This window comes from Cervus canadensis, chromosome 4 (assembly GCF_019320065.1).
Source record: "Cervus canadensis isolate Bull #8, Minnesota chromosome 4, ASM1932006v1, whole genome shotgun sequence".
Classification (NCBI taxonomy): Eukaryota; Metazoa; Chordata; class Mammalia; order Artiodactyla; family Cervidae; genus Cervus; species Cervus canadensis.
Window position 1 is genome coordinate 2,681,482 of NC_057389.1, and position 25,722 is coordinate 2,707,203.

Below are 25,722 nucleotides of genomic sequence, written 5' to 3' on the forward strand. Positions count from 1 at the left end.
TTAATGACCAAATGTGACCTCTTTCTGTATTGCTTTTCTAAATGCCCTTTAAAAGACCTGCATACCTTGATACCTGACACCTGCAATTGTGAGATAACCCTCCAAAATATTTTCTAAATCTGTGCTTCCCTGTGTTACTTCCCTTCCATGTTAAAAATTTCATCCATGAGTATTTATTTGAACCAAATGAGGACACTTCCGGACTAGTAAGTCCTGTCCAAACAAAGCTTGACCATTTGAAATAAAGAAAAGTATCTATGAGAGACATGCATATTCCTTTGGGGGCATTACTCTTAGGATATGTGAGGAGTCTACTAACTTAGCCTTATGAGCAAGCCAATACTGGGCAAATTATCAATGTTTCTAGAAAAAATCACTTAAAAGCTGGAAAATACTGCTTCTCAATCCCTTTGTAGCAATGAGAAAAACCACTCACCATTTCATGTACTAATGCAGTATTTAAGGACTAAGCCATCTGTTTCAGTAAGGACAGAAGAAAAGAAAGGAAGGATAGCATACAGTGTAGTGAGGTATCTACTTCAGCAACAGTCACTAACATGTTTTATACGATTAATAACACTAAAGTGGATGGCATTTGGCTTGGAAAAACTTAAAGACATTCTTCCTAGAAGCTCTTTTTGTGGTTTCAGAAGTATTACCTGCAAGAGGCAATATTAAAAAATAGTTATGAATTCTGATTCCAGGCCCAGATTGACTTGGGTTCAAACCCACCCTGCCACAGACACATTACTTATCCTCTTTTGTGCCTCAGTTTGTTTTGTTTTTTCATCAGTGAGATGAGGGTGAAAACATGATTTTTATCATAAAGTCGCTGACAGGATTGATGGATTCAAAACAGTAAAGCATCCGCCTGCAATGCAGGAGATCCGGGTTCATCGCTGGGTGGGGAAGATCCCCAGAGCAGGAAATGGCAACCCACTCCAGTAGACTTGCCTGGAGAATCCCATGGACAGAGGAGCCTAGAGGGCTACAGTCCATGGGGTCACAAGAGTCGGACACGGCTGAGCGACTCTCTCTCTCTCTCTCTCACACACACACACAATACCTAGAACAGTGCCTGGAACATGGTAAATTTCCACTGTAGCAGCAGTTAGTTGTATAGTCAGCATAGTGGTGAGCTCTGAGGCACCCAGGACTGAAGACAGACAAAAGTAATCAAAACAGGGGAACTGGAAGATGTTTAATGATGACCCACGTTTCAGGCACTACCTGACATTTGTGCTCCTAAGGAATATAGTCTAGTGAGAGCCCAAACAATCAGATTTTTTTCCCTCTGAAGAGGAATATCAATATATCAATTCTAGAGATCTCTTCAAAACAAATGTCAAATTTTCTTAACATTTAAGAGTGCCAGATAAAATACAGGATGACAGGTTAAATTTGAGCTTCAGATAAATAATAAATGTTTAGTATAAGTGTGTACCATATGATATTTGCAGCACATGTAAAAAATTATACATTGTTTATAGAAAGTTAAAATGTAAATGAGCAGCCTGTTGTTGTTTTCTTTTTTCCCCAGCTAAATCTGGCAACTCTATTAACAACCGAAGTTCAGACAAATGTGCTAAATTAGCCAATGCCCATAGAGCAAGAAGAAAAGAAATAGCAGCATCACTTGAACTAAACAGAGTATCTTAAGAGGCGGTATAGTAAATGGGAAAGAATCTGGGGCTTAGAACCAGGCAAATCTGAGCTCCAAGTCACCATCCTCTGCCACTTTATAACTGTTTAACTTTGAATAAACAACTACAGTTACTCTAGCCTCACTGTCCTCACCTGGTAAATGGGATTTGAATTTACCACTTTTCAGGGCTGCAGGACAGGTTACACTAAATAATGCATACCCAACACTCCCTGAGGCAAGATGGGCAATAAAGGTCATAGTGTCTTAGCTCCAGAAACTCAAATTTCCTGTACAGTAGCCAAAACCAAAGAACTCACTTTACCCCACAATAACTAAACAGAAAAACATATGCACTCCCCACTGTTGCCACAGACAAAGCTCGCCTTCTCCCGACGCCCTCCTTCCACCTGGCAGTCTCCTCCGGCAGCCTGAGCTCCGTCCCCGGCCTTTCGCCTGCGTGGACGTTCACCCACCCACGGAGAACCAGAGCTGTTCTCTCCGGACTGTGCTTAACGCATTGGAACAGAAGAGCTGGGGAATAACATTACACTGTGACGTCCTCACATGTTTCTCTTTCCTACAGACTTTTTAAGAATAAGGATACATAAGCAAATTCATTTCAAATTATCATATAATACTAAATGCAAAAATCTGTCCTCTCAGTTTTCAAAAAACAAAGGCTGAAAATCCTAAACATTCATTTGAGTCAAAAATTGGGCAGAAGAACTGAAAACTCATGAAAGAAAATTATCTTCCAGTGTGACTCTTGGGCCTAGATCTTCCTTCAGTTTTGGAGTCACACCACAAGGGAGGATTATTTTCTAATGTTCATTTTACAAACTGCTTAACTAGCGATATGCTGTCCAGTTTTTCATTTAGTGTACCTTACCTTCTCTCTACACACTTTTTTCCTTTGAAGGAAAATTAACTATTTCCACAGTTAACTAGCAGGAAGCAAAGAATTAAGATTGTAGATATAAAGGTGCTGTAATGGTGTTTTAATCAGCTTATTAAATACAACATGAACATGTATCAATCAACTAACATTTAATTTCATGGTCTGTGATTCAAAACTTTTCAAAAGTGTAACAGTACACAATTATCAGCATTTACTTAATTCCTTTCCAAGTTTGTTTCAACTCATGTAAATCATATAAAATATTACATGATAATTGTTACATGTCCTTATGTACTGGAAAAAGACATAGTTAGAAATTTTATTAATATATAAATATAATTTGAAATTTACCTTTCCAATTCAATCCAAAAAGAAAAATATCTCCACACACAAAAATGCAGCAACATAATTTTTTAAGTATGGTGACTTAATATAGGAATTTCCTAAAAATTTATTTCAATTATTTCTAGCCCCAACAGACAAAACTCCACTGATGAAACCAACTACTGGGCTAAAGTTTATTTTAAATTGTTGCTGCAGAAAAGGAAAAACTCTCTATAAATTTCATTTACAAGTAAACTGCACATTCATTTAGGAGTATTTACAAATATTTCCCATCACGGAGTCACACTTTAACTTAGAATGCATGTGTACATACTCATCTCTTTTCCTCTACTGAAAGAGTGGTTTTTCATCATCTGAATGATTCAGTTTTTTACAGAATAATTCAGTTATCTAAATTCTATTTTTGTTAAGGAGGAACGAAAATTAAGTCAGCAGGTTCTTTTCTCTAGCAGTTTGCTTGAAAGCAAAAATTGCTTTAGTTTTAAAAGGTCTGTTTCTGACCATTACTTTTGACTCAAGTGGAGAAGGGCCTGAGGGTAAAGGTCATTAACATCTTTCACTAAGACAAAAAGATTCAACTGTGGTTGCTAGGATACCAACAGACAGACTCATTTATTAGTCAGGAACAATTATTCAGAATGCCTTCTCACAGAACAACATACTAACTCCAACAGGAAGCTTAATGCAAACAAAGTCTAAAAGGCAGAGACAGTCCCTGCCCTTTAAGGGCGTAGTATCATGTTATTGGTATTCAAAATTATACAGTGCACTTTAAAGAAGCTATTTTTTAGAGGACTGGAAATAAGTAGACAACAAGAAAGAGGGCAGTTGAAAGTATAGGCCAAAGAATAAGTCAACTGTTTGATCTGAGTCTGCAGAATCAGATTCCTTTGTTCATTAGCTTATTTAACTGAATGAGTCTATACTATGTGCAGTTTGAGGTATTAACAACCTGAAGAAGGAATTCACAGGGCCAGGACTCCATCTCAGGCCTATCTGTGCTGATCATGCTCGGCTGCCTCTCCAGTGGACTCTGAACTCTCTGCTTAGTGCCTGTGGAAACGACGATGGAAGGATAAGACCCCCTCCGGACAGGGGAATCCTGAAGATCACATCCAGGTTACTCATTGCCTAAGAGGAAACATACCGTAATCACCCCTGTCTCCGGACAGGTCATAAACTTTTTCCGTATCTATTGGGATGTAATCACAGGCTTATCGATTATTAACTGGTTGGAACGTGACCACAAGCTTATTGATTATTGACTGTTTGGAATGTAACTGCGGGCTTATTGGTTATTGACTGTGTGAACACGTAACACGTGAATGATGGGGTTACTGTAGTTGGATTTACCCTTCCTTAGTCTATGTAAGTCTCAAGGGATTGGGGTGGTGGGTTTGGACACGTACACATGGGGTATAAAAGATTTTCACAAATGCTGGTCGGGGTCCTTGGCTAAGAGGAGACTCTGCCTTGGGCCCGCCGGGCGTAATAAACTGCACTCCACTATCTGCATTGTCCCTCTGAGTCAGTTTGTTTCCCGGAGAGTGTGGCTACAACAAACCCACTGGTTAACAGGACAAAGTTTGAGCCCTCACTGAGCTCACACTCCAGTAAGGAGACCGATCAAAATTTGTATCTGTGCTGATATGCAAGCATGAAGTGTGTGTGTGTATGCACGCGCGTACACAGTGTGAAAAAGTTGTGAAGGGGCATGGAGGAAGTTAGTGAAGGCTTTGCACATATTTAGCGAAGACTATATGCCAACTATTGGGCTAGGCAATGAGGACAGCGTGTAACAAGAGACCCATGTTCTCTGCCGGTCCAGGTAAACCAGCAGGGAAGTACTCTGGTGCCACTTACTGCCTGGGTGACCTTGGCAAGTTGGTAACACCTTCATCATTAATAGTGGCACCAACCTTCAAAAGTTATTGTCAGCATTAGCTGTTTATAAAACATCTGCCACACTGCGTGGGAAACTACAAACTTTATTATTTCAGTTAAGAGCCCACATTATAGATAACAAGAAATGAGATCAGTGGAAGCTGAGGATGGCAGAAAAGAGGAAAGGATAACAAAGCCCTCTAAAAAATAAAAAGGAAGGAGACTTGTGTTCACATGGGGAGGTCTTGTGAAGCACACTGTAAGTGTATTTACAAACCTATGAGGGATTCCTCGGAACTCCTACTATGGATGTGGAATTATGGGAACATAATGCAATAACATCACAAACCCAATTAAGTGACAAGAATTAAACTATGCATGACTGGCAGAGAAAAGAGGAGGAGAGAACAATTTAAATAATAAAACCAGCTTGGCCACTATCTCACTCAATGAAGAGATATTTCAGAGTAAATGAGATTTATAGGAAAAAAATAAATCCACAGTCCTACAGTCTCAGATCCCATATGTGAAGTGTGAGCACCTCACCTCAATGACTGAATCCAAATATAAATGAAGATAGTATGTCTTTCATATGTGTCCCCTAAATGCAAATGTACTACTTAATCTGGTGCTCAAGTGGGTAAATAAACAGCAAAAGAAATTTTTATTGGGTATGATTTTCATCACCTTTTGCACTTACTTCATAACTAAATCTCGTTTAAGATGCTGCGCCGCCTACATGACCTCCACTTGATAGACACACAAACGAACAAGCCCAAGGACACCTGGAGGTCGGCCTCATCCAGGCTGGCCCCAGAGCTCTGCGGCCTTTACACGGGGAGGCCTTTTTGCACGCTTAGTCGCTCAGTTGTGTCTGACTCTTTGTGACTCTTTGTACAGCAGGCAGCCAGGCTCCTCTGTCCATGGGACTTTTCAGGCAAGAATACTGGAGTGGGTTGCCATTTCCTCCTCCAGGGGATCTTCCCAACTGAGGGACAGAACCTGTATCTCCTGTGTCTCCTGCATTGCAGGCAGATTCTTTACCTGCTAAGGTGATGACTAAAACACATAAGAGGAAATGTTAATGAGACAAATAGAGCTAGATGAAGACATTAAAACCAAAGACAAGGAAACCAAATCGGAAGCTGATGTGTAGTAACTGCTCATCACAAATTTCCAGAACAATATTGATTTCATATATATATATAATACTTCTCCTCATACTAAATACTGAAGTATACTAGAGATTCACACGTTTCAGCATCCAAGCTCTATCTTGCAGACCATCTTTCACATCTAAAAGCAGTGTACGTGGTCAAACACACACATGCAAAGCTTCACCAAATCATACTTCCAGACATAAAGTAACAAGTTCTACTGTCTTAGAAAGAAATACATAAAAATAAACTAGGGGAAAGGATATGACAAAATTCAATGTTAAGAGCAAAAACATGCAAAGTAGTAAATGAATATGGTGCCTCCGATAGTAACAATGAAATTGAGAAAAATGACAAACAGAAGCGTAAGTAAGTCCTTCAAAAGAAGTCTTTGGAAGTACATTCCAAAAAATCCTGCAACTTAATTTATGGGTCATTTACTCATTACCTGTGTCCTCACACTAATAAAGACAAACACTGAATCACATTTCCCATTATCATTTTAGCAACTTTCCTTTACCTTGGGTGGAAAAACCTCTGATAAATACGAACAGGTGTCCCCTGAACGAACACCAGCACCAGCGGTAATGACGCAGTTACTCTCGTCACGCTGTGCAGCATGCCTCTAACCTTCCCCTCTGTGAAGTGAACACTTCATCCTGTCTCCTCCCGGGAAGAAACTTACTCTGGCCTAAGGCTGTCTAACACTGCTGGGGCTGGGACTCACACTCATGACTGCTTGAAACCAAGGCTCTTAACCACTTTATGCTGTTTCTATATTTTAAAGATACAAACTTTACCATGAGCATTTTGCATTTTCTAATGCAGAGTTTATGGACATGAAATAATTCTCTCGCACAACATTTAAGAAGTAACTAAAATGAACTATCACTACCTTAAATGCATGTAACTTTTCATCTCCCAAAGCTAAGACCTTCTTGTGTTTATTCCTATTTGGTACTGCCCAAGTATTATCCTTGAATGGCCCATAAATTGGTAAAACAAGAACACTGTGACATACAAAATATGTTAAAAGTCAGAGAATAACATCCCCAAAATTTGAAAAGTAGGTTTACCTGATTCTCATTAAAATTCTTTGGGTCTACAAGGACTCAATAACTTCCAGATTTTTGAAGTGCAAATTTTACCTGGGTCATTATGGGAATGAGGCACCACAAAGACTTGAAGGGGCTTAGTGTCCCATTCATCAGGTTTATAAGTAATGTCAAATCCTTGCTTCCAAACTCCACCATCTGGATTGTCAAAAGGAATTAGACTGTAAACATCCAACATCTAAAAACAGAAAGACAAAAAAAGTTAAGTTTAATCATGTATGCATGTGTGTTAGTAAGTCGTGTCCAGCTCTTTCTGACCCCATGGAATGTAGTCTGGCAGGCTCCTCTGTCCATGGAATTCTCCAGGCAAGAATACTGGAGTGGGTTACTGTTCCCTTCTCCAGTTAATCGTGTATAACCATTATTAATTTAAACTTAATGTTGGGAATATTTGCTCAAAACTACTTGTTGCTATACTCTGTATATATATTTTGAAAAATGAAACTATTTCTGTAGACCTTAACTAAAGAGGTTGAGGCAGAACACCTTTAACCATCATTCAAAGGGCTAAAATAAAGGTTAAAATTGTGCTATATAATAAACCTGATAAATAACCCCATTCCTCTTTTGCTCCTAATATAAAATAACTTCATTCAATTCCTCTCCCCCTACTTTACTTCCAATACAATATAACAGAAAATGATGGGAACTGAAGAGCTAATAAAAGATTTCAATATGATCAAATATTTTAGCATTTTCAAACAAAGTACTGAAAATTATTTTATAATTTGTCTTTATTTTATAACCAATCTCCTATATTTTAAATTCTATATCTGAACGGAAACAGATCTATAGATATTCTTTAATTTAGCTTATGTATGTTTACCTTTTTTATACTAAAAATAAAACTATAACAGGGTCAACTAGGTTTAAAATAATTTTTTTAATTGAGATTCAGCTTTTAAGTGTTCAAATGTTTGCTAAGTTCCAAAGTAGTATTTCTTCTAAATAATAAAACATTTGGGGGGAAAAGGGAAAAAAAATATTACGAGAAAACAAAGCCAAACAAACCTGAACACTTATTTTTCATGTTCTCTGTGATACTAGGTGTGACCGAGAACACGACCCTCCTTCGGTAAAATGTAAACTACTTGAGAAATTACATCCTAATTAATACATAAATGGGTTACAAAACAATGTTTCAAGATAACAAGCAAATTACACAAAAGTGAACACAAAATATTTTAAGAAAATAACAGACCTTTCACTTGGACACTCACAATGTAAATAAAATGCCCCCAGGATAAGAAGGGACGGAGCAGTCCCGCTACCTCGCGGGTCCTTCTCAGGCCCTGCGGCTCCCAGCACCCTGCTGCCTCGCTCCGCCTGAGCTCCATGACTGCTCTGCACCTCTTTCTAGCCGGCTCAGATTTAGGACCACCCCCGAAAAAGATTTTATCGTTTCCCTTTAAAAGTACTTAGTTAAAACCTAAACACAGCCAAGCCTCAGAGAAACAGATATCCCCTCAAAGCCCAGGATCCTGATCCTATCTGAACATGGCCACACACTAGCTGATGAGACAATCCCACTGTCCCCAGCTTCCGGCTTAGCAAGCGAGCCATGGCCTTGAGATCATATCACGTTCTCTGTCCCCAAGAGTCAGTGAAAGTTTCTACACTGAAGCAAGGCCAGAGCCAACTCCTTTTGTCCAACTTTAAAATATTCACTCCTTAGGGTACGGCACCAAGATCCAGTTTCCGGTCTAAGGTACAATGTTAAAATAGCTCTTTGTCAACTTGTAGAACGGAGCAAGTATGAGCGACACTCAAAGTTTAAGAAAGGCAGAAGTCCTGTCTTACCTGAGTTCTCAACACCACTACCCTCCAAGAACAGTGCCGCTGGAGGAAAAAACTGCTTTGGCCGAAAAGTTTGAGTGCTTTCTAAGCCATTACAAAACACCCGAACAAGCATTTTGGCAAACCAATATAATGCAAGCTAAATACATAATTTAAAATTCTCTAATGAAATGAAATCAGTAACCTCCAGTTGAAGACGGTGCAGCAGAAGAAGATGCGCTCCTCTTCTCCTGCCAAAGCACCAGAACCACAACTGGCTGCTGAACAACCACTGATAGGAGCACTGGAACCTGACAAAAAAAGACACTCCATGTCCAAAGACAAAGCAGAGGCCGCAGCAAGACGTAGCAAGGACACAATCACGATAAAATCAAATCCCATACCTATCGGGGTGAAAAGTGAAGTCGCTCAGTTGTGTCCAACTCTTTGCGACCCCGTGGACTGTAGCCTACCATGCTCCTCTGTCCATGGGATTCTCCAGGCAAGAATACTGGAGTGGGTTGCCATTTCCTTCGCCAGGGGATCTTCCCAACCCAGGGATCGAACCCAGGTCTCTCACATTGTAGGCAGACGCTTTACCATCTGAGCCACCAGGGAAGTTATCGGGTGGGTGACCCACAAACTGGAGATCAATAATACTAAAGAAGTTTTCCCCTTCTTGGGAAGGTTCAGAACCCCACATCATGCTTCCCAGACCCAGGACCCAACAAAGGGACAGGAATCCCCAGGGTGTCTGACCTTGAAGGCCAGCAGGATTTGACTACAAGACTTCCACAGGATTGGGGGAAACAAAGATTTCAGTCTTGGGGGACACAAACAAAACCTTGCGCACACCAAGACTCAGAGGAAAGGAGCAGTGACGCCACAGGAAACTGAACCAGAACTACCTGCTAGCACTGCAGGGTCTCCTGTGGAGCTGTAGGTCAGCAAGGGCTCGCTGCAAGGCCCAGGGGACTGGCAGCAGCTGCCTGGGAAGGTCCCCTTTGGCATAAACTCTCTTGGAGGTCCCCAATAACCCAATCACAGAGCCAGTACACCCAAGGGCTGGGTGGCCTCAGGCCAAAAGACTACCAAGGAGGGAGTGCAAATCCAGCAGATAATTGGATTAAAACTTTACTGAGGAAGGCACTGCCCACCAGAGCAAGACCCAGACTTTTCCACCACCAGTCCCTCCCATCAGGAAGCTTACACGGCTCTTGGCCTCCTCCATCAGAGGGCAGACAGAAGAAGCAAGAAGAACCACAATCCCACAGCAACTGAAACAAAATCACCATGACAAAGCAGAAAGTTACGTCCCAGATGAAGGGACAAGACAAAATCCCCAGAAAAACAACTAAATGAAGTGGAAGTAGGCAACGTTCCAGAAAAAGAATTCAGAATAATGATAGTGAATATAATTCAGGATCTCGGAAGAAGAATGTAGGCAAAGATTGAGAAGATGCAAATAGTGTATACCAAAGACCTACAACAGACATGTTTTGAGTGGACTCCGGGAGTTGGTGATGGACAGGGAGGCTTGGTGTGCTGTGGTTCATGGGCTTGCAAAGTCGGACACGACTGAGCGACTGAACTGAACTGAACGACCTGCAAGAAATAAAGAACAGACAGAGAAGAATAACTGAGGCAGAAGCACAGATAAATGACCTGGAGGAGAGAGGGGTGGGATCACTGCTGCAGAACAGAATATAGAAAAAAGAATGAAAAGAAACGAAGACAGCCTAAGAGACCTCTGCACAACATTTAATGCACCAAACTTCACATTACAGGGATCCCAGAAAGGGGAGAGAGAGAGAGAAAGGGCCTGAGAAAGTATTCAAAGAGATAATAGCTGAAAACGTCCCTAATATGGGAACCAACCAAGTCCAGGAAGCACAGAGAGTCCCTGGCAGGATAAACCCAAGGAAGAACACAAGATACACAGTAATCAAACTGACAAAAATCAAAGACAGAAATAAAATACTAAAAGCAACATGCGAAAAATGACAACACGCAAGGGAACGCCCATCAGGACGCCAGCTGGTTCTCAACAGGAACTCCGCAAGCCAGAAGGGGGTGGCAGGCATACTTAAAGTGATGAAAGGGAAGAACCCACAGCCAAGAATACTCCACCCAGCAAGACTCTCCTTCAGATTTGATGGAGAAATCAAAAGCATTCTAGACAAGCAAAGTTAAGAGAACTCAGCATCCTCAAACCAGCTTTATAACAAATGCTAAAGGAACTTCTCTAGGCAGAAAACAAGAGAAGGAAAAGCCCTAGCTACAGAAAATAAATCCAGAACAATTAAGAAAAAGGTCACAGGATCATGGGTGCATGCATGCTAAGTTGCTTCAGTTGTGTCCAACTCTTTGTGACCCCATGGACTGTGTCTCACCAGGCTCCTCTGTCCATGGGATTCTCCAGGCAAGAATACTGGAGTGGGTTGCCATGCCCCCCTCGAGGAGATCTTCCTGACCCAGGGATCGAATTCCGCTCTACATATCAGTAATTACCTTAAACACAAACAGAGTAAATGCACCAACCAAAAGACAGAGCCTGGCTTAATTAGCAGATGAAAACATGTGTATGTATGCATGTCCGTTTACCACATCACTCAGCTTGACTCCCTAAATTGCATGTAATTATTTTATACTGTTAGATTAATCAAGCTCCCATTATACCTTGCAATTGTAATCTATACAATTTTTTGTATTGATTTTATTTTTTGTCTGGCTATTGATGATGGAAGCTAATAAACATCTTTTACTATTGTAACAATATAACTATTACTCACTTAATATCATTGTATCATGATTGGTCAACAGAAAAATCATAGATAGAATTTTCTATCACCAAAACTACCATTTAATAGAAAAACCTGTAATCACTTTTTGAAATCTAGATGCATAGCAGAATTATTTTGGTATTTTTTGAAAAATACAAATGCCCAGGTATTGCTTATTTTCCAGAGGTCCAGATATGTTTCTAATGAGCAGTCATATTTAAGAGCAACCAGACTGTATGAGAATCTTTTACTTTTATCTAGCTTGTTTCACTTTTTCTATTTCATATTCAGTGCTCCCATTTCATTTGGTTTATGTTTTCCAATCTCTCCATCGGTTATTTTTTAATGTTCTTTCTCAAGCCTTTATGAAGCATATTAGAAAAGCTTTTGTGTGTGTGTGTGTATATATATATAATATGTATATATTTTACAAAACTTATGAATCTTTGCCTAACTAAAAAGTTCATGACATTTTGATTCCACTTGTTTGACTTAGTATGAATAGAATGCTAGATTTCTAATTCTAAAAAATAGATATGCAATAAGCAACAAAGGTTTTCTGTATAACACAGGGAACTATAGTCAGTATCTCGTAATAACCTATAATGGAAAATAATTTCACAAATAACATATGTGTATAACTGAATCACACACACAAAAAAAGAATTCTACTTTCTGAAATTTAGTTATGTCTACCTTTTTGCCAGCTTTTCTAAATGTCCTATGCACATCTAAAAACAATGTATAAAATACAAAATATTAAATATATTTGTGTAGGATATGATTAATATAAATTAATTAAATCACTGCAGATGGTGATTGCAGCCATGAAATTAAAAGACGCTTACTCCTTGGAAGGAAAGTTATGACCAACCTAGGTAGCATATTAAAAAGCAGAGACATTACTTTGCCAACAAAGGTCCGTCTAATCAAGGCTATGGTTTTTCCAGTGGTCACGTATGGATGTGAGAGTTGGACTGTGAAGAAAGCTGAGTGCCGAAGAATTGATGCTTTTGAACTGTGGTGTTGGAGAAGAGTCTTGAGAGTCCCTTGGACTACAAGGAGATCCAACCAGTCCATCCTATCCTAAAGGAGATCAGTCCTGGGTGTTCATTGGTAGGACTGATGCTGAAGCTGAAACTCCAATACTTTTGGCCACCTTATGCAAAGAGCTGGCATCTTTGGAAAAGACCCTGATGCTGGGAAAGATTGAGGGCAGGAGGAGAAGGGGATGACAGAGAATGAGATGGTTGGATAGCATCACCACTCAATGAACATGAATTTGAGTAAACTCCGGGATTTGGTGATAGACAGGGAGGCCTGGCGTGCTGCGATTCATGGGGTCGCAAAGAGTCTGACAAAACTAAGTGACTGAACTGAACTGAATTAAATATAAACCAATTATATTTAAATTATTAATGACATCACTCAAGATGCTCCTATTCTTATTTTTTCTGCACTTGATATTCTCAGAGAAATGTTAATACATCTCATTATGATATATATATGATTATATATTTTTCTTTTCCCTCATATTTCTTCTGATTTCTCCTTTATGTATCTTTGTTTCTTTATTGTTAAGGTGTCTACTGATTTATGTCATCTATCTTCTTTGTGAATTGTACATTCTATCATTAAAAATATTCATCTTTGTTTCATTTAAAAAAAAAAAAAGAATCCAGGGCGGAGGAAGGTCTCTGTACATAAATGCAAAAGTATAAAGAAAATAAATCATACTACCTAGATAGGAAAAAATAAATAAATAAATGAAAGATAGAAGTTATTTGAAATCCAAAATATAGTATCTCAAAATTAAAATCCAGTAATTACTACCTGACAGTAGCTTTAAATATTACTGGGTAGCAAACTAAAGATACTAGAAACAAAAACAGGATCAAGCTAAAAATTCATAAATAAACCCTTTTTAAGAAAGGAAATCAATCAGAAAAATGAATAGTCTTATAGACCATAAAGAGAATGAGAATATCTCCTACTAAATGAAAATGGTAAAACTAATCATGTTTAGGGAAATACATATCAACTTCCTTTTAAATAACTGCACAACTAATTTTTAAAATAGAGCTCTGACTAAACCAATGAAAGGAAAATAGGTGAAATTAATTTTGATGATATATTTTAACCTAATATATTCAAAATATTACCATTCCAATACATAATCAAAATAAAATAAGCAAGATATTTTATATTCTTCTTTTCACACTAAATCTCAACACTCTGTGTGGATATCAGCACGCATCTCAACTCAGACTTGCCACACTTGACGCGCTCATTGACCACAGGCGGACAGCAACCTTGACACTGGACAGCTCTCGGCCTTTCCCCTTCCCCTCTCACAAAGGCACATTCAGTAAAAGAAGCTAACAGTACACTCTGTGAAACCTATGTATGACAGGTATACAGTAAGAGTAGGGCTTTTCTTGTATTTGCTAAAGGAAGGGGGAAAAAATCTCTTTGCCAAGATTTAAACCTCTAAAGGTCTTTATTTTACAGAAAATAAAACCTAAGAAGCACACAGAAAAGGCCATAGTCACATAGTATTAAAGAAAGAAAAACTAGGAGAAACATAGAATTACAGAATATTATCACTAAAAAGAACATCAATGATCATGTGACCAATTAAATGACTTTACAAAAACAGAAACTGTAATCCATAAGAGTTGAGCAACTATAAACAGGTACCATATCAAATCTAAAAAGAGAAAAACAAATCAAAGCCCGGTGATAATTAATGAATGCATACATTACCTGCACGTCTGAGCTCTGACTTCCACTTTGTGAGGCAAACAGACAGTCTCCAGGGTCAACTGTGAGGGACAAATGTTTTGACGGCAGAAGAGGAGAGCCAGCACCACGGCTGAAATTGCCTTTGGAGTTTTTCGTACCATCCTCCACAGATTCACTCAAATTGATGACTGAGTCTCTAATATTTGAGATGATTTCATTATTCTCAGCTAGCAAACGTTCCAAATGGTCTATTTTTTCTTGCAACATTGAAAGCTGGCCCTATAATAAAAAAGAAAAAGACAGCTATATGAAACTCTAAGATAGCTCTACTGAGACAGACAACATTTTTTTTTAAACTATGTGCCTGACCAAGAGGGTAACCACTCACCCTTCACTTTTCTCTTTTCTAAGTGGGGTCACTGAAAGCATGAGTAGCTGGCAGGGTCTTAAACACCAGAGTACAGCAGAAAACCTTCCCCATGGCCGCAACCTTCGTTTAGTCATATTTTAAAAGGCGCAAAACAAAGACCAAGAATATTTGGGCCTATGTTTCCTATCACCCCAAACCCAGTCCTAAAAGACCCTCAGGGCTCTAAAACCACTAAGGGCAATACCATATTATATTCAGGTATGAAATTTTAAATTTAGGTACAATTGAGTCCAGTTACTTAAAAGAACAAAAAAGTATGAACTTGAAAATGACTGTTCCATTTCAATCAGTAACACTAGTGAACAATCCTAAACAAGAACGACCATCAATAGAAAAATCCAGTCACCTCGTTTAATTAGCGATATTGTGAAAAAGGCCGGCGTGAGCCTTCCCCCTGCAGCTGCTCTGTGAGTCATTCAGATCACTGCTACTACACTGTGCACTTTTGTTTCTTTTAATTGATCCTCACACGTAGAGGCTTGCCACCTCTAAACACAAACTTTCCTTTATAGAATAAGCCTTCAACCTCTGATCTGTAGGAGGCTGCTATTTCTGTCACACATGTCTAAGTAAAGGGGCTTCTCTGGTGGTTCAGTCAGGCAAGAATTCATGCAGTGCAGGAGACCGCCTGCAATGCGACAGACCAGGGTTCAATCCCAGGGTCAGGAAGATTCCCAGGAGGAGGAAATGGCAGTCCACCTCAGTCGCAGTCTTCATCTTGTTCACTCCAATATCCTGGGTCCCAAAGACATAGTACGTAGATGCTTGTCATATGCTCTCTCTACACTTCTTCAATGCAACGAGAGTGCTCTAGTGAACACCCTCTGTACAGGCATCATGCCACATGCTGGGAAGACAGAGGAGCATTAGATATGGCTCCCTACACTGAACAAACAAGGTGGCACTGTATTCGTGCCATAGCAATAGCCCGCCCCATGACTGCAAAAAAGTCCACATTAAGGTTTACAAAATAAACGCACAGGAAGCAAAATAAATCTGGACACCCAGCAACAAAATTTCTCTCACCAGTAAATAACAGAAAGACAAAAAGGAGAAAAGAAAAAAAACCTACATGTCCCAAAGTGAAGGACTGCTCAAACAATATAACTAACATCATGAATAGCTTTTAGTCACTAAAAACTTAGAAATACAATTTTTTTAAAAAATTGAGAAGCCACTTTCAGAAGATAGAGTTATGCAAACACAGTTTTAAAACTGTGTGTATGACATAATCGATCACCTTTTTAATAAAAGACACATACTGAAATAAATAAGCAGGGTGACAACATACAGCCTTGACGTGCTCCTTTTCCTATTTGGAACCAGTCTCTTGTTCCACATCCAGTTCTAACTGTTGCTTCCTGAACTGCATACAGATTTCTCAAGAGGCAGGTCAGGTGGTCTGGTGGTGACCGCAGCCATGAAATAAAAAGACACTTACTCCTTGGAAGAAAAGTTATGACCAACCTAGACAGCATATTAAAAAGCAGAGACATTACTTGGCCAACAAAGGTCCGTCTAGTCAAGGCTATGGGTTTTCCAGTAGTCATGTATGGGTGTGAGAGTTGGACTATAAAGAAAGCTGAGCGCGGAAGAATTGATGCTTCTGAACTGTGGTGTTGGAGAAGACTCTTGAGAGTCCCTTGGACTACAAGGAGATCCAACCAGTCCATCTTAAAGGACATCAGTCCTGAATATTCATAGGAAGGACTGATGGTGAAGCTGAAACTCCAATACTTTGGCCACCTGATGCGAAAAACTGACTCATTGGAAAACACCCTGATGCTGGGAAAGATTGAGGGCAGGAGGAAGAGTGGACAACAGAGGATGAGATGGTTGGATGACATCACTGACTCAAGGGACATGAGTTTGAATAAACTCCGGGAGCTGGTGACGAGCAGGGAGGCCTGGCGTGCTGCGGTCCATGAGGCTGCAAAGAGTCGGACATGACTGAGTGACTGAACTGAACTAAAATATGCACTATCAAAGGCTGTCTGAAATAAGGGAAAATTTTTCTTCACTCATCATCACAATACCCCAGACTGAGGCTTTTTGAAATCACTTCTGATGAGTTCTTTTGAATATTTCCAGCACCAAAGACACAAGCCTACTTCAGTGATACTTACAATTTCTACCACAGCAGGTCCAACAGTAAATCAAGTTCCTCTGATTCCAAGCAGAATTAGTCAACAAGTGTTGACTTGTCTGGCCTGCAGTAAAGCTACGCACCTCCATAAAATAAAACCTTAGTCTAAAATACCACCATTCCAGAGCTTTTAAAGATGCCATGTGTTTTACCAGACACTTATAATGTATAAATTAATTCATGGGCGCTATGTTTCTCCAGATCTTTCTGTACTTTCAGGAAAAGATAATTTTGGGGCCATGCACATTGCAAAGTTACTTGCAGCTTAAAAGAACACACTGAGAAAGAGTTAATTAAGTTCCTTTTGGGAATGTTCTCACTGTGGCCCCAGTCCCATAACCCATGGATGAAGAGCACCACACAAAATAAACATTACAGGTGATCAGTGTTTCATGAAAAAGGATCCAGCAGGCACTTAAGATGACTTTTAAGTTCACTGTAGCTTTAAAGATACAAAGAATGATCAGTACCTGGAATTCTGTGCTGAATAGTAAGTCCATAGAGAAAATCCTGGCCTGGGGATATGTTAGCATAATGGTCTAGTGAAAATCATTTTCTAAACTATATTATGCAATAGAATGAAGTCTTGATCCAAACAGCTGAAATTCCTGAAATACACATACTTCCATAAGCAAATTCTGTATACATGTCAGAAAAGAGTGATATGACTTTAAAAAGATACACTTGCGGTCTGCATTAAAGTAACAGAAATCATAGATAATGTTTCAATTATGCTGACAAGTCAAAGAACACTGATGGTAATATTGAAAAAGACAATATTCCGTAGGGCAAGAAAATCACTTGTGAGAAAACCACTTTATTCTCTGATTTGCTAATCAGTTCTAAAGGGAGGCCAGTGTTGCACTGCCACAGAGTGGGAAAGAAGGTCACGATGATTTATTCTGCTTTTGGTGAAAGAGAATAACTGAGTAAAGGGGAAAAAAATCACTGACAGCAAAGACTTTTGAGAGAAAATTCAGAGTCTGCTGCCAGCGAATCAGGATCAGTGCCCCCAACTGTCCTGTGGACAGAGCCAACCTATGCACACCCACAGCTACATTTACAAAACCGTCATGCAGCTATCTGCCCCAGAGAAGACTCTCGCTTGGGGCTGGCGTCACTGCGGTCACTGGGGCAGGCAGAATCTGCGCATCAGTCTTCCCTCCTGGGACAGCTGAAAAGAATACATGCCTCCTGTCTCTCTGTGCTTCAGAGGCCAACACTCCACTGGTGATCTCTAAACTGCCTCTCAACGGCTCAAAGGCATTCCCTTTGGCTAAATTCCCTCAACACGGCTTCATCAAATTCCCCTTCTAAAAGTAACGCCTCCTCAGTAGTATAACATTGTACTAGGTCAAAGAATATGAAATTACCATTCTCTTAAGCTGGAAATAGTCAAATGTCACCAGTTTCTCAGGGTTCCACTTAACACTACAACCCATCCAAAAAACCACCTCTGGGGTTTCCCTTAGCCCTGCCATTCCCTTCGAGGGCCCTACCGGTTACCAAAACCACCAGTCGGAGCGCCCCTGCAGAGCGAGGCCACACAGCAGTGAAACACTGGCGTCTGAAACAGAGACAGGCTCATTACAGCGCTAGGCAGGGAGATGGGGGGCTCAGGCCCTAAGAGCCCCAAGTTACTGAAAGTTTCCAGCACAGCCCTCTTCTAGAAAGGGGAGGGACGGACGTGGTTAGCTGATACAGACTTCGTGGTGTCAGATCCTTTGTCCTAGAGATCAGGTAACCATGGTCCTGTCATCTCTCTCTAAGGGACGTTTTCCTCTGTCCTCAGAAGAAAGGGCGAGTCCGGGTCCCAGCTAGTAAGAGGCGTTCTCAGCGGCAGCTCCCTCAAGGCCAGGGCCCAGACCCTGCCCGCGGTCATCGTGAGGGGCCGGGCCGGACCCAGATGGCCCGCAGGCTCCGAGACGGCGGGCCCGGGGCCCAGGCTGCGTCCCTGCACACGGCCGCTGCTGTCGGGTGGCGGAGGTGCGCGCGGGGAGGGTCCCCGCCGCCCCCAGGCCTGGGCCTGGGGAGACGGAGCCCTCGGACGCCGCACCCCGTACTCACAGGCCCGGCCGGGCGGCTGCTCGGAGGCCAAAGAGCCGGGCAGCCTGGGGAGAAGGCAGGCTGCTTCTGACCTTTGGCCTCGCACTCCGCCCGAGGACCACCCTAGGCCCAGCAGGAGCACGGAGGGTGGCCCAGGGAGTGCTGGCGAGCGGGGGCCCACCCGGACCGACGCGGAGCAGGACCACCGAGGGCCCACCCGGACCGACGCGGAGCAGGGCCACCGAGGCCCACCCGGACCGACGCGGAGCAGGGCCACCGAGGGCCCACCCGGACCGACGGCGGAGCAGGGCCACCGAGGCCCACCCGGACGGCGACGCGGAGCATAGGGCCCTCGAGGGCCACCCGGAACCGACGGCGGAGCAGGGCCATCCGAGGGCCCACCCGGACCGACGCGGAGCAGGGCCACCGAGGCCCACCCGGACCGACGCGGAGCAGGGCCACCGAGGGCCCACCCGGACCGACGGCGGAGCAGGGCCACCGAGGGCCCACCCGGACCGACGCGGAGCAGGGCCACCGAGGGCCCACCCGGACCGACGGCGGAGCAGGGCCACCGAGGGCCCACCCGGACCGACGCGGAGCAGGGCCACCGAGGGCCCACCCGGACCGACGGCGCCAGGGCACCGATGGCCCACCCCGGACCCGACGGCAGGCAGCAGGGCCACCGAGGCCCACCGGACCGACGGCGGAGCAGGCCACCGAGGGCCACCGGCCGACGGCGGAGCAGGGCCACCGAGGGCCCAACCCGGACCGACGGCGGAAAGCAGCGGCCCACCGCAGGGCCCACCGGACCGAGAGCAGGGCCACCGAGGGGCCCACCCGGACCGACCGAGGGCCCACCCGGACCGACGGCGGAGCAGGGCCACCGAGGGCCCACCCGGACCGACGCGGAGCAGGGCCACCGAGGGGCCACCCGGACCGACGCGGAGCAGGACCACCGAGGGCCCACCCGGACCGACGGCGGAGCAGGACCACCGAGGGGCCCACCCGGACCGACGGCGGAGCAGGGCCACCGAGGGCCCACCCGGACCGACGGCGGAGCAGGGCCACCGAGGGCACGGGGCCCCTGCCTGCTCTGCTCGGGGGCGGAGGGTGAGGGCGCAGAGCAGTGGCTGTGCTACCGGCCGCCCTGGGCTGCCCTCACTACAGTCCAAGCAGCCGCTTAAGGATTCCGTAGATCCACAGCATCAACCAGGCCCTCCTAAGATGGAACACGTTTAATCAATCCAGTGGTAGTTTCTCTTGTACTTTAAAAAAAACAAAACACTGAAACGCCCCACACTAGACTCAATAAGGACCTGCATATCTACCTCCCCACCTCACTCTTCCTCTCCTCCAACTTCAGCTCAGTTCAGTTGCTCAGTTGTGTCCGACTCTGCGACCCCGTGGACTGCAGCACGCCAGGCCTCCCTGTCCATCACCAACTCCAGGAGTTTGGTCAAACTCATGTCCATCCAGTCAGTGATGCCATCCAACCATCTCATCCTCCGTCATCCCCTTCTCCTCCTACCCCCAATCCTTCCCAGCATCAGGGTCTTTTCTAATGAGTCAGCTCTTCGCATCAGGTGGCCAAAGTATTGGAGTTTCAGCTTCAACATCAGTCCTTCCAATGAACACTCAGGACTGACTTCCTTTAGAATGGACTGGTTGGATCTCCTTGCAGTGCAAGGGACTTCTTCTCCAACACCACAGTTCAAAAGCATCAATTCTTTGGTGCTCAGCTTTCTTTATAGTCCAACTATCACATCCATACATGACTACTGGAAAAACAATAGCTTTGACTAGACGGACCTTTGTTGACAAAGTAATGTCTCTGCTGTCTAGGTTGGTCATAACTTTTCTTCCAAGGAGCAAGCATCTTTTAATTTCATGGCTGCAGTCACCATCTACAGTGATTTTGGAGCCCCCTCAAAATAAAGTCTGTCACTGGTTCCACTGTTTCTCCATCTATTTGCCATGAAGTGATGGGACCAGATGCCATGATCCTAGTTTTCTGAAGGTTGAGTTTTTTTTGTTTTTTTTTTTTAATTTTTTTATTAGTTGGAGGCTAATTACTTCACAACATTTCAGTGGGTTTTGTCATACATTGACATGAATCAGCCATAGATTTACACGTATTCCCCATCCCGATCCCCCCTCCCACCTCCCTCTCCACCCGATTCCTCTGGGTCTTCCCAGTGCACCAGGCCCGAGCACTTGTCTCATGCATCCCACCTGGGCTGGTGATCTGTTTCACCATAGATAGTATACATGCTGTTCTTTTGAAACATCCCACCCTCACCTTCTCCCACAGAGTCCAAAAGTCTGTTCTGTACTTCTGTGTCTCTTTTTCTGTTTTGCATATAGGGTTATCGTTACCATCTTTCTAAATTCCATATATATGTGTTAGTATGCTCTAATGTTCTTTATCTTTGTGGCTTGCTTCATTCTGTATAATGGGCTCCAGTTTCATCCATCTCATTAGGACTGATTCAAATGAATTCTTTTTGATGGCTGAGTAATATTCCATGGTGTGTATGTACCACAGCTTACCAGAAAATTACTAGAGCTAATCAATGAATATAGTAAAGTTGCAGGATATAAAATTAACACACAGAAATCCCTTGCATTCCTATATACTAACAATGAAGGTTGAGTTTTAAGCCAACCTTTTCACTATCTTTTGCTTTCATCAAGAGGCTCTTTAGTTCTTTACTTCCTACTTAGCCACACCCTTCTCCTGTGCTGTGCTGCTCTTAGACACTCAGTCGTGTCCGACTCTTTGTGACCCCATGGCCTGTAGCCTCCAGGTTCCTCTGTCCATGGGATTCTTCAGGCAAGAATCCTGGAGTGGGTTGCCATGCCCTCCTCCAGGGGATCTTCCTGCCCCAGGGATTGAACCCAGGTCCCCCACGTTGCAGGCGCATTCTTTACTGTCTGACCACCAGGGAAGCCCACACCCTTATCTCAGCCCTAAACCAGCTCCTCCCACCTCATCCAGATCTGGCACAGGTTCTCTCTTTAAACAGCACTTCACCCCTTCTCAAGTGTTCCCTCTGCATGGTTTTCTCCAGTCATGCTCTCTGAAATAGGCCTCCTCATGTTACACTTCATGTCAGCTTATTTTTTTGCTTCTGTCACAGTATTTTTGCCTATTTTATTCATGCATTTTTACCCACCTTCAGCACTAAATGAATCACTGTATTTAGAACAGGCACTACAGCTGTTTTACTCACCATTGTACCCACCGCATTCTGATGCCGAGCACAGTGCCTGGCACAAAGCAGAACTGGAAACATTTACTTTAGAAAAGTGCGCAGCATTTTCTCTAAAACAAAGAAGCAGTGACTGTCATTTTGTGGCACATACACCTACACTACAAACACAAAAATGAAACTAACAATTTTTCAAGAAAGAAAAAATCTTCACTGTAACCCTAAATGTAGGTAAGAAAACAATGAGGAGTCCTAAATAGTAGAATAATCTTCACGGACTGTCTGGGAAATGAGAAACTGATCCATATTCAGCCACAGGGTGACCATCATGACCTCGTGAGTACAGCAAAAAACGTGGCTTCCTTTCTAAAGCAAAGATCATGGGTTCTGTACAGTCCAACCAAATGTTTTCAGGTTTCACAACCGTCAGTAACTGTGGCTCAGTGAGCTATGATTTTCAGCTGACGAGGGTGACTGAGGGCGTCTGAATTCAGAACCCTGAGACACTTCTAGAATCCCTCCTACCATGTTAGTGATATGAAATCTTCACAACCAAATCAAACTTATAATTAAGGGAACTCCAGAGGAAATAATATTACACGTATATAACCAGCATTCTAAAGAGGCAGCATTCTAAAGAAAAAAGCTTTCCCCATGGTATGCTTGTGTGTACACCTCATGCTTTTTCCCCTTTAAATCTAATTTGTTAGAGTCAGCTATCACTCCATCACATCAAGACTTTTCTGCATTTGGATTCTGTCACTAAAGGGCCCTTCGTGTAGTGAGTGTTGTTGGGTCAACAGGCTCCAACAGTGACCATCAAGACTCACTGTAAAGGTTGCTCAAAAGTACAAACCCCTGGGATCCACCCTAGAATGTCACGTAGGGCCCCAGAAACTGCAATGTTTATGCTCCACAGGTGACTCTGAAGTCACACATCTCACTGAGATACCAGGGGTCCCCAACCTCCAGAATCTAATGCCTGATGATCTGAGGTGGAGCTGATGCAGTAATAACAAAGGGCACAATATATGCGAGGCGCCTGAATCATCCCGAAACCACACCCCCGACCTCGGTCAGTGGAAAACTGTCTTCCACAAAACCAATCCCTGGTGCCAAAAAGATGGGAGGCTGCTGCCTAAGAGGATGCAGCAGACAATCAACCATTTGGAAAATCATCCCTCAACTCCCCACAGGGTGACGTGAATTCACAGAGCTGCACCGTTTGATAACCGGTTTAAACCGGACAGTAACGCTCACCCCCGGTCATGTGCTTGTGGTAGGAGATCACATTTGTATTTTCATACAATAGCAGCAAATAATGATTACTTTTATTTTTAATGACTCCTTTTACCAAATAAAGGCAAAACCAGTTTAGCTAAAAAGTTAAAGTACGTGGGTTCTGGATCACACTATTTGGGCTCTAGTCCTAGTTTCAGCACTTTTCCTGCACTTTCCTGTGACCTTGAGAAAGTAGCTTAACTTTTGGAAGCCTCGTTTCATTACAGGCAAAATGTAGTGCTAATCCCATTGCTTGCAATGGTTATAAATGAATTAGCACTGAGTCTGCCATCAAGGGGACGGGCTCCCCCGGTGGCTCAGTAAAGAATCTGCCTGCAGTGCAGGAGACGCAAGAGACACGGGTTTGATCCCCGGGTCAGGAAGATCCCCTAGAGAAGGGAATGGCGACCCACTCCAGTGGTCTTGCCTGGAGAATCCCATGGACAGAGGGGTCTGGCGGGCTACAGTCCATGGGGTCACAAAGATTCAGACACAACTGAGTGACTAACACTTTCACTTTTGCTACTAAGTAAACACTCAGGAAGACATCACTGCTACTACTGCCCTAACAAGGGTCTGGCTTTCTAAAATTACGCTGAAGGGAGCAACAACTGTGATTAGAAGCAGACTCTAAAGCCACGTCCAAAGAGTGGCGTCACCAAAACAGCAGCATGGAAGACCCTCACCCCCATCTTCCCACAAAGATCAACAATTAGACAGTTATCCACAAGCAAAATTGTTCTGGGAGAGCTGTGGAGGCTACTTACAGAATTTCAGCAACCTGGTGGAACAAAAAACCCTCAACAGTACCACCCATAAAAAGAAGGACAGCAGCGTCACTGTGCTGCCTCATCCCATCCCCCAGGCTGGTGCTGCTCAACGCCAAGAGGGAACTCCACAGCTGGAAGAGTTCCTCTTTCTGGGAAAGGGAAGCGGGGTGAGGGGCCGACGTCCTCAGTGCTCTGGAGCACTGCGTGGGGAGGCGCACAGAGGCTGCGAGACACGGGGGAGGGCGGGCTCCAGGAGCGGTCACACAGCCCGGGGCGGAGCGGCTCCGAGGCCTGTCTCCCAGAGAAAGCTGCAGCTGCCCCGAAGGAGCCCACGGCCAGCAGGGCAGCCGCAGGAGCCCCGCAGAGCCCACCAGTTCTCGCCCGCAGGCGGGCACGCCCGAGCCCCCTCCTGCTCCCCCCACGCAGCCTCTCTGGAGCGCGGGAGCCGCACCCGCAGCCACCTCTGGCCTCCGGGGCGGCCAGCGGGCACTGCAAGATGCCCCCGCTGGTGCCCGTCCCCAGCCTCCGCTGTCTCTGCACAGGGCACTGTCCCCGCAGCGGCGTGTCAGCCAGGATGAGGCCCCTTCTGCTGTCACTGCCGGCGCCACTGTGCCCACCGGCACCCCCCCCCCCCCCCCCCCCCCCCCCCCCCCCCCCCCCCCCACCAGCTGTCACCTAGGTGACGCCTGCCTGCCCGTCCCCAGCACTGCGCCGCATGCCCGCCGTGGGGCCGAGCCGTCCCCAGAAGCACCCACAAGCAGGAGGCCTGCACCCACCTGCGCACCCACGGCTAGCTCCAGCTCTGCTGCCTGCCGTGGCCCCGCAGCCACACGCACGCCTGCAGCCAGCCCGGCCGCCACCCTGCTCCGGGCAGCTGGCCCCCACAGCCAGACGCGTGCACACCCCCATGCTGGCCGTCATGCCATGTGGGCTGATGCAGAGCCATGGGACCCAGGAGGGCCCCTGAGGACTCACAGCCCTGCAGCCCTCTGCAAACACCTGCGGCACTCACCAGAAGCCACACATGTCAGTGCTACGGAATGCAGGGGCCTGAGGCAAAAGACAGCACGCGACCCCCAGAGCCACCGATGCAGCCGCACATGGCTGCCCTGGAGCCCTGACCTACTAGACCTGGGGTCGCAGCACGCTCCAGCATGTCCCAGGCACAGGGGCAAGGCTTCACGTACTGAAGTCAGGCCACGAAGTTTGGGAGAGGACACTGCTTCTTCAAATCCAGGTACCTTAACTAGGCTACAGGCAACACAAAGAGTCAGGGGAGGAGACTCCATCAAAGGAATACAGTAAACCCCTAGCAACTAGTCCCAAACAAAAGAAGATACAGGAATTGCCCAACAAATAATTCAAAATGCTTATTGAAAAGGAGCTCAGAGTTACAAGAGAACACAGATAAGCAATATAAGAATATCAGAAACACAATATAACAACAAAATAAGACGTTCAATAAAGAGAAGGAAAACACATGGAAGAG

General features: G+C 44.1%; 1 protein-coding gene across 1 annotated transcript in view; it reads right to left on the reverse strand.

Annotated features, from left to right (window-relative positions):
- The window catches only part of MAN2A1 (mannosidase alpha class 2A member 1), a 215,115-nt gene that overhangs the window by 165,328 nt on the left and 24,065 nt on the right, over positions 1 to 25,722 (reverse strand). The window contains exons 2-3 of the mRNA XM_043464497.1: positions 14,370 to 14,627; positions 7,078 to 7,222 (exon numbers count right to left, since the gene is read on the reverse strand). Of these exons, the coding sequence (XP_043320432.1) occupies positions 7,078 to 7,222; positions 14,370 to 14,627 (403 nt within the window). The remainder of the gene's footprint in view (positions 1 to 7,077; positions 7,223 to 14,369; positions 14,628 to 25,722) is intronic.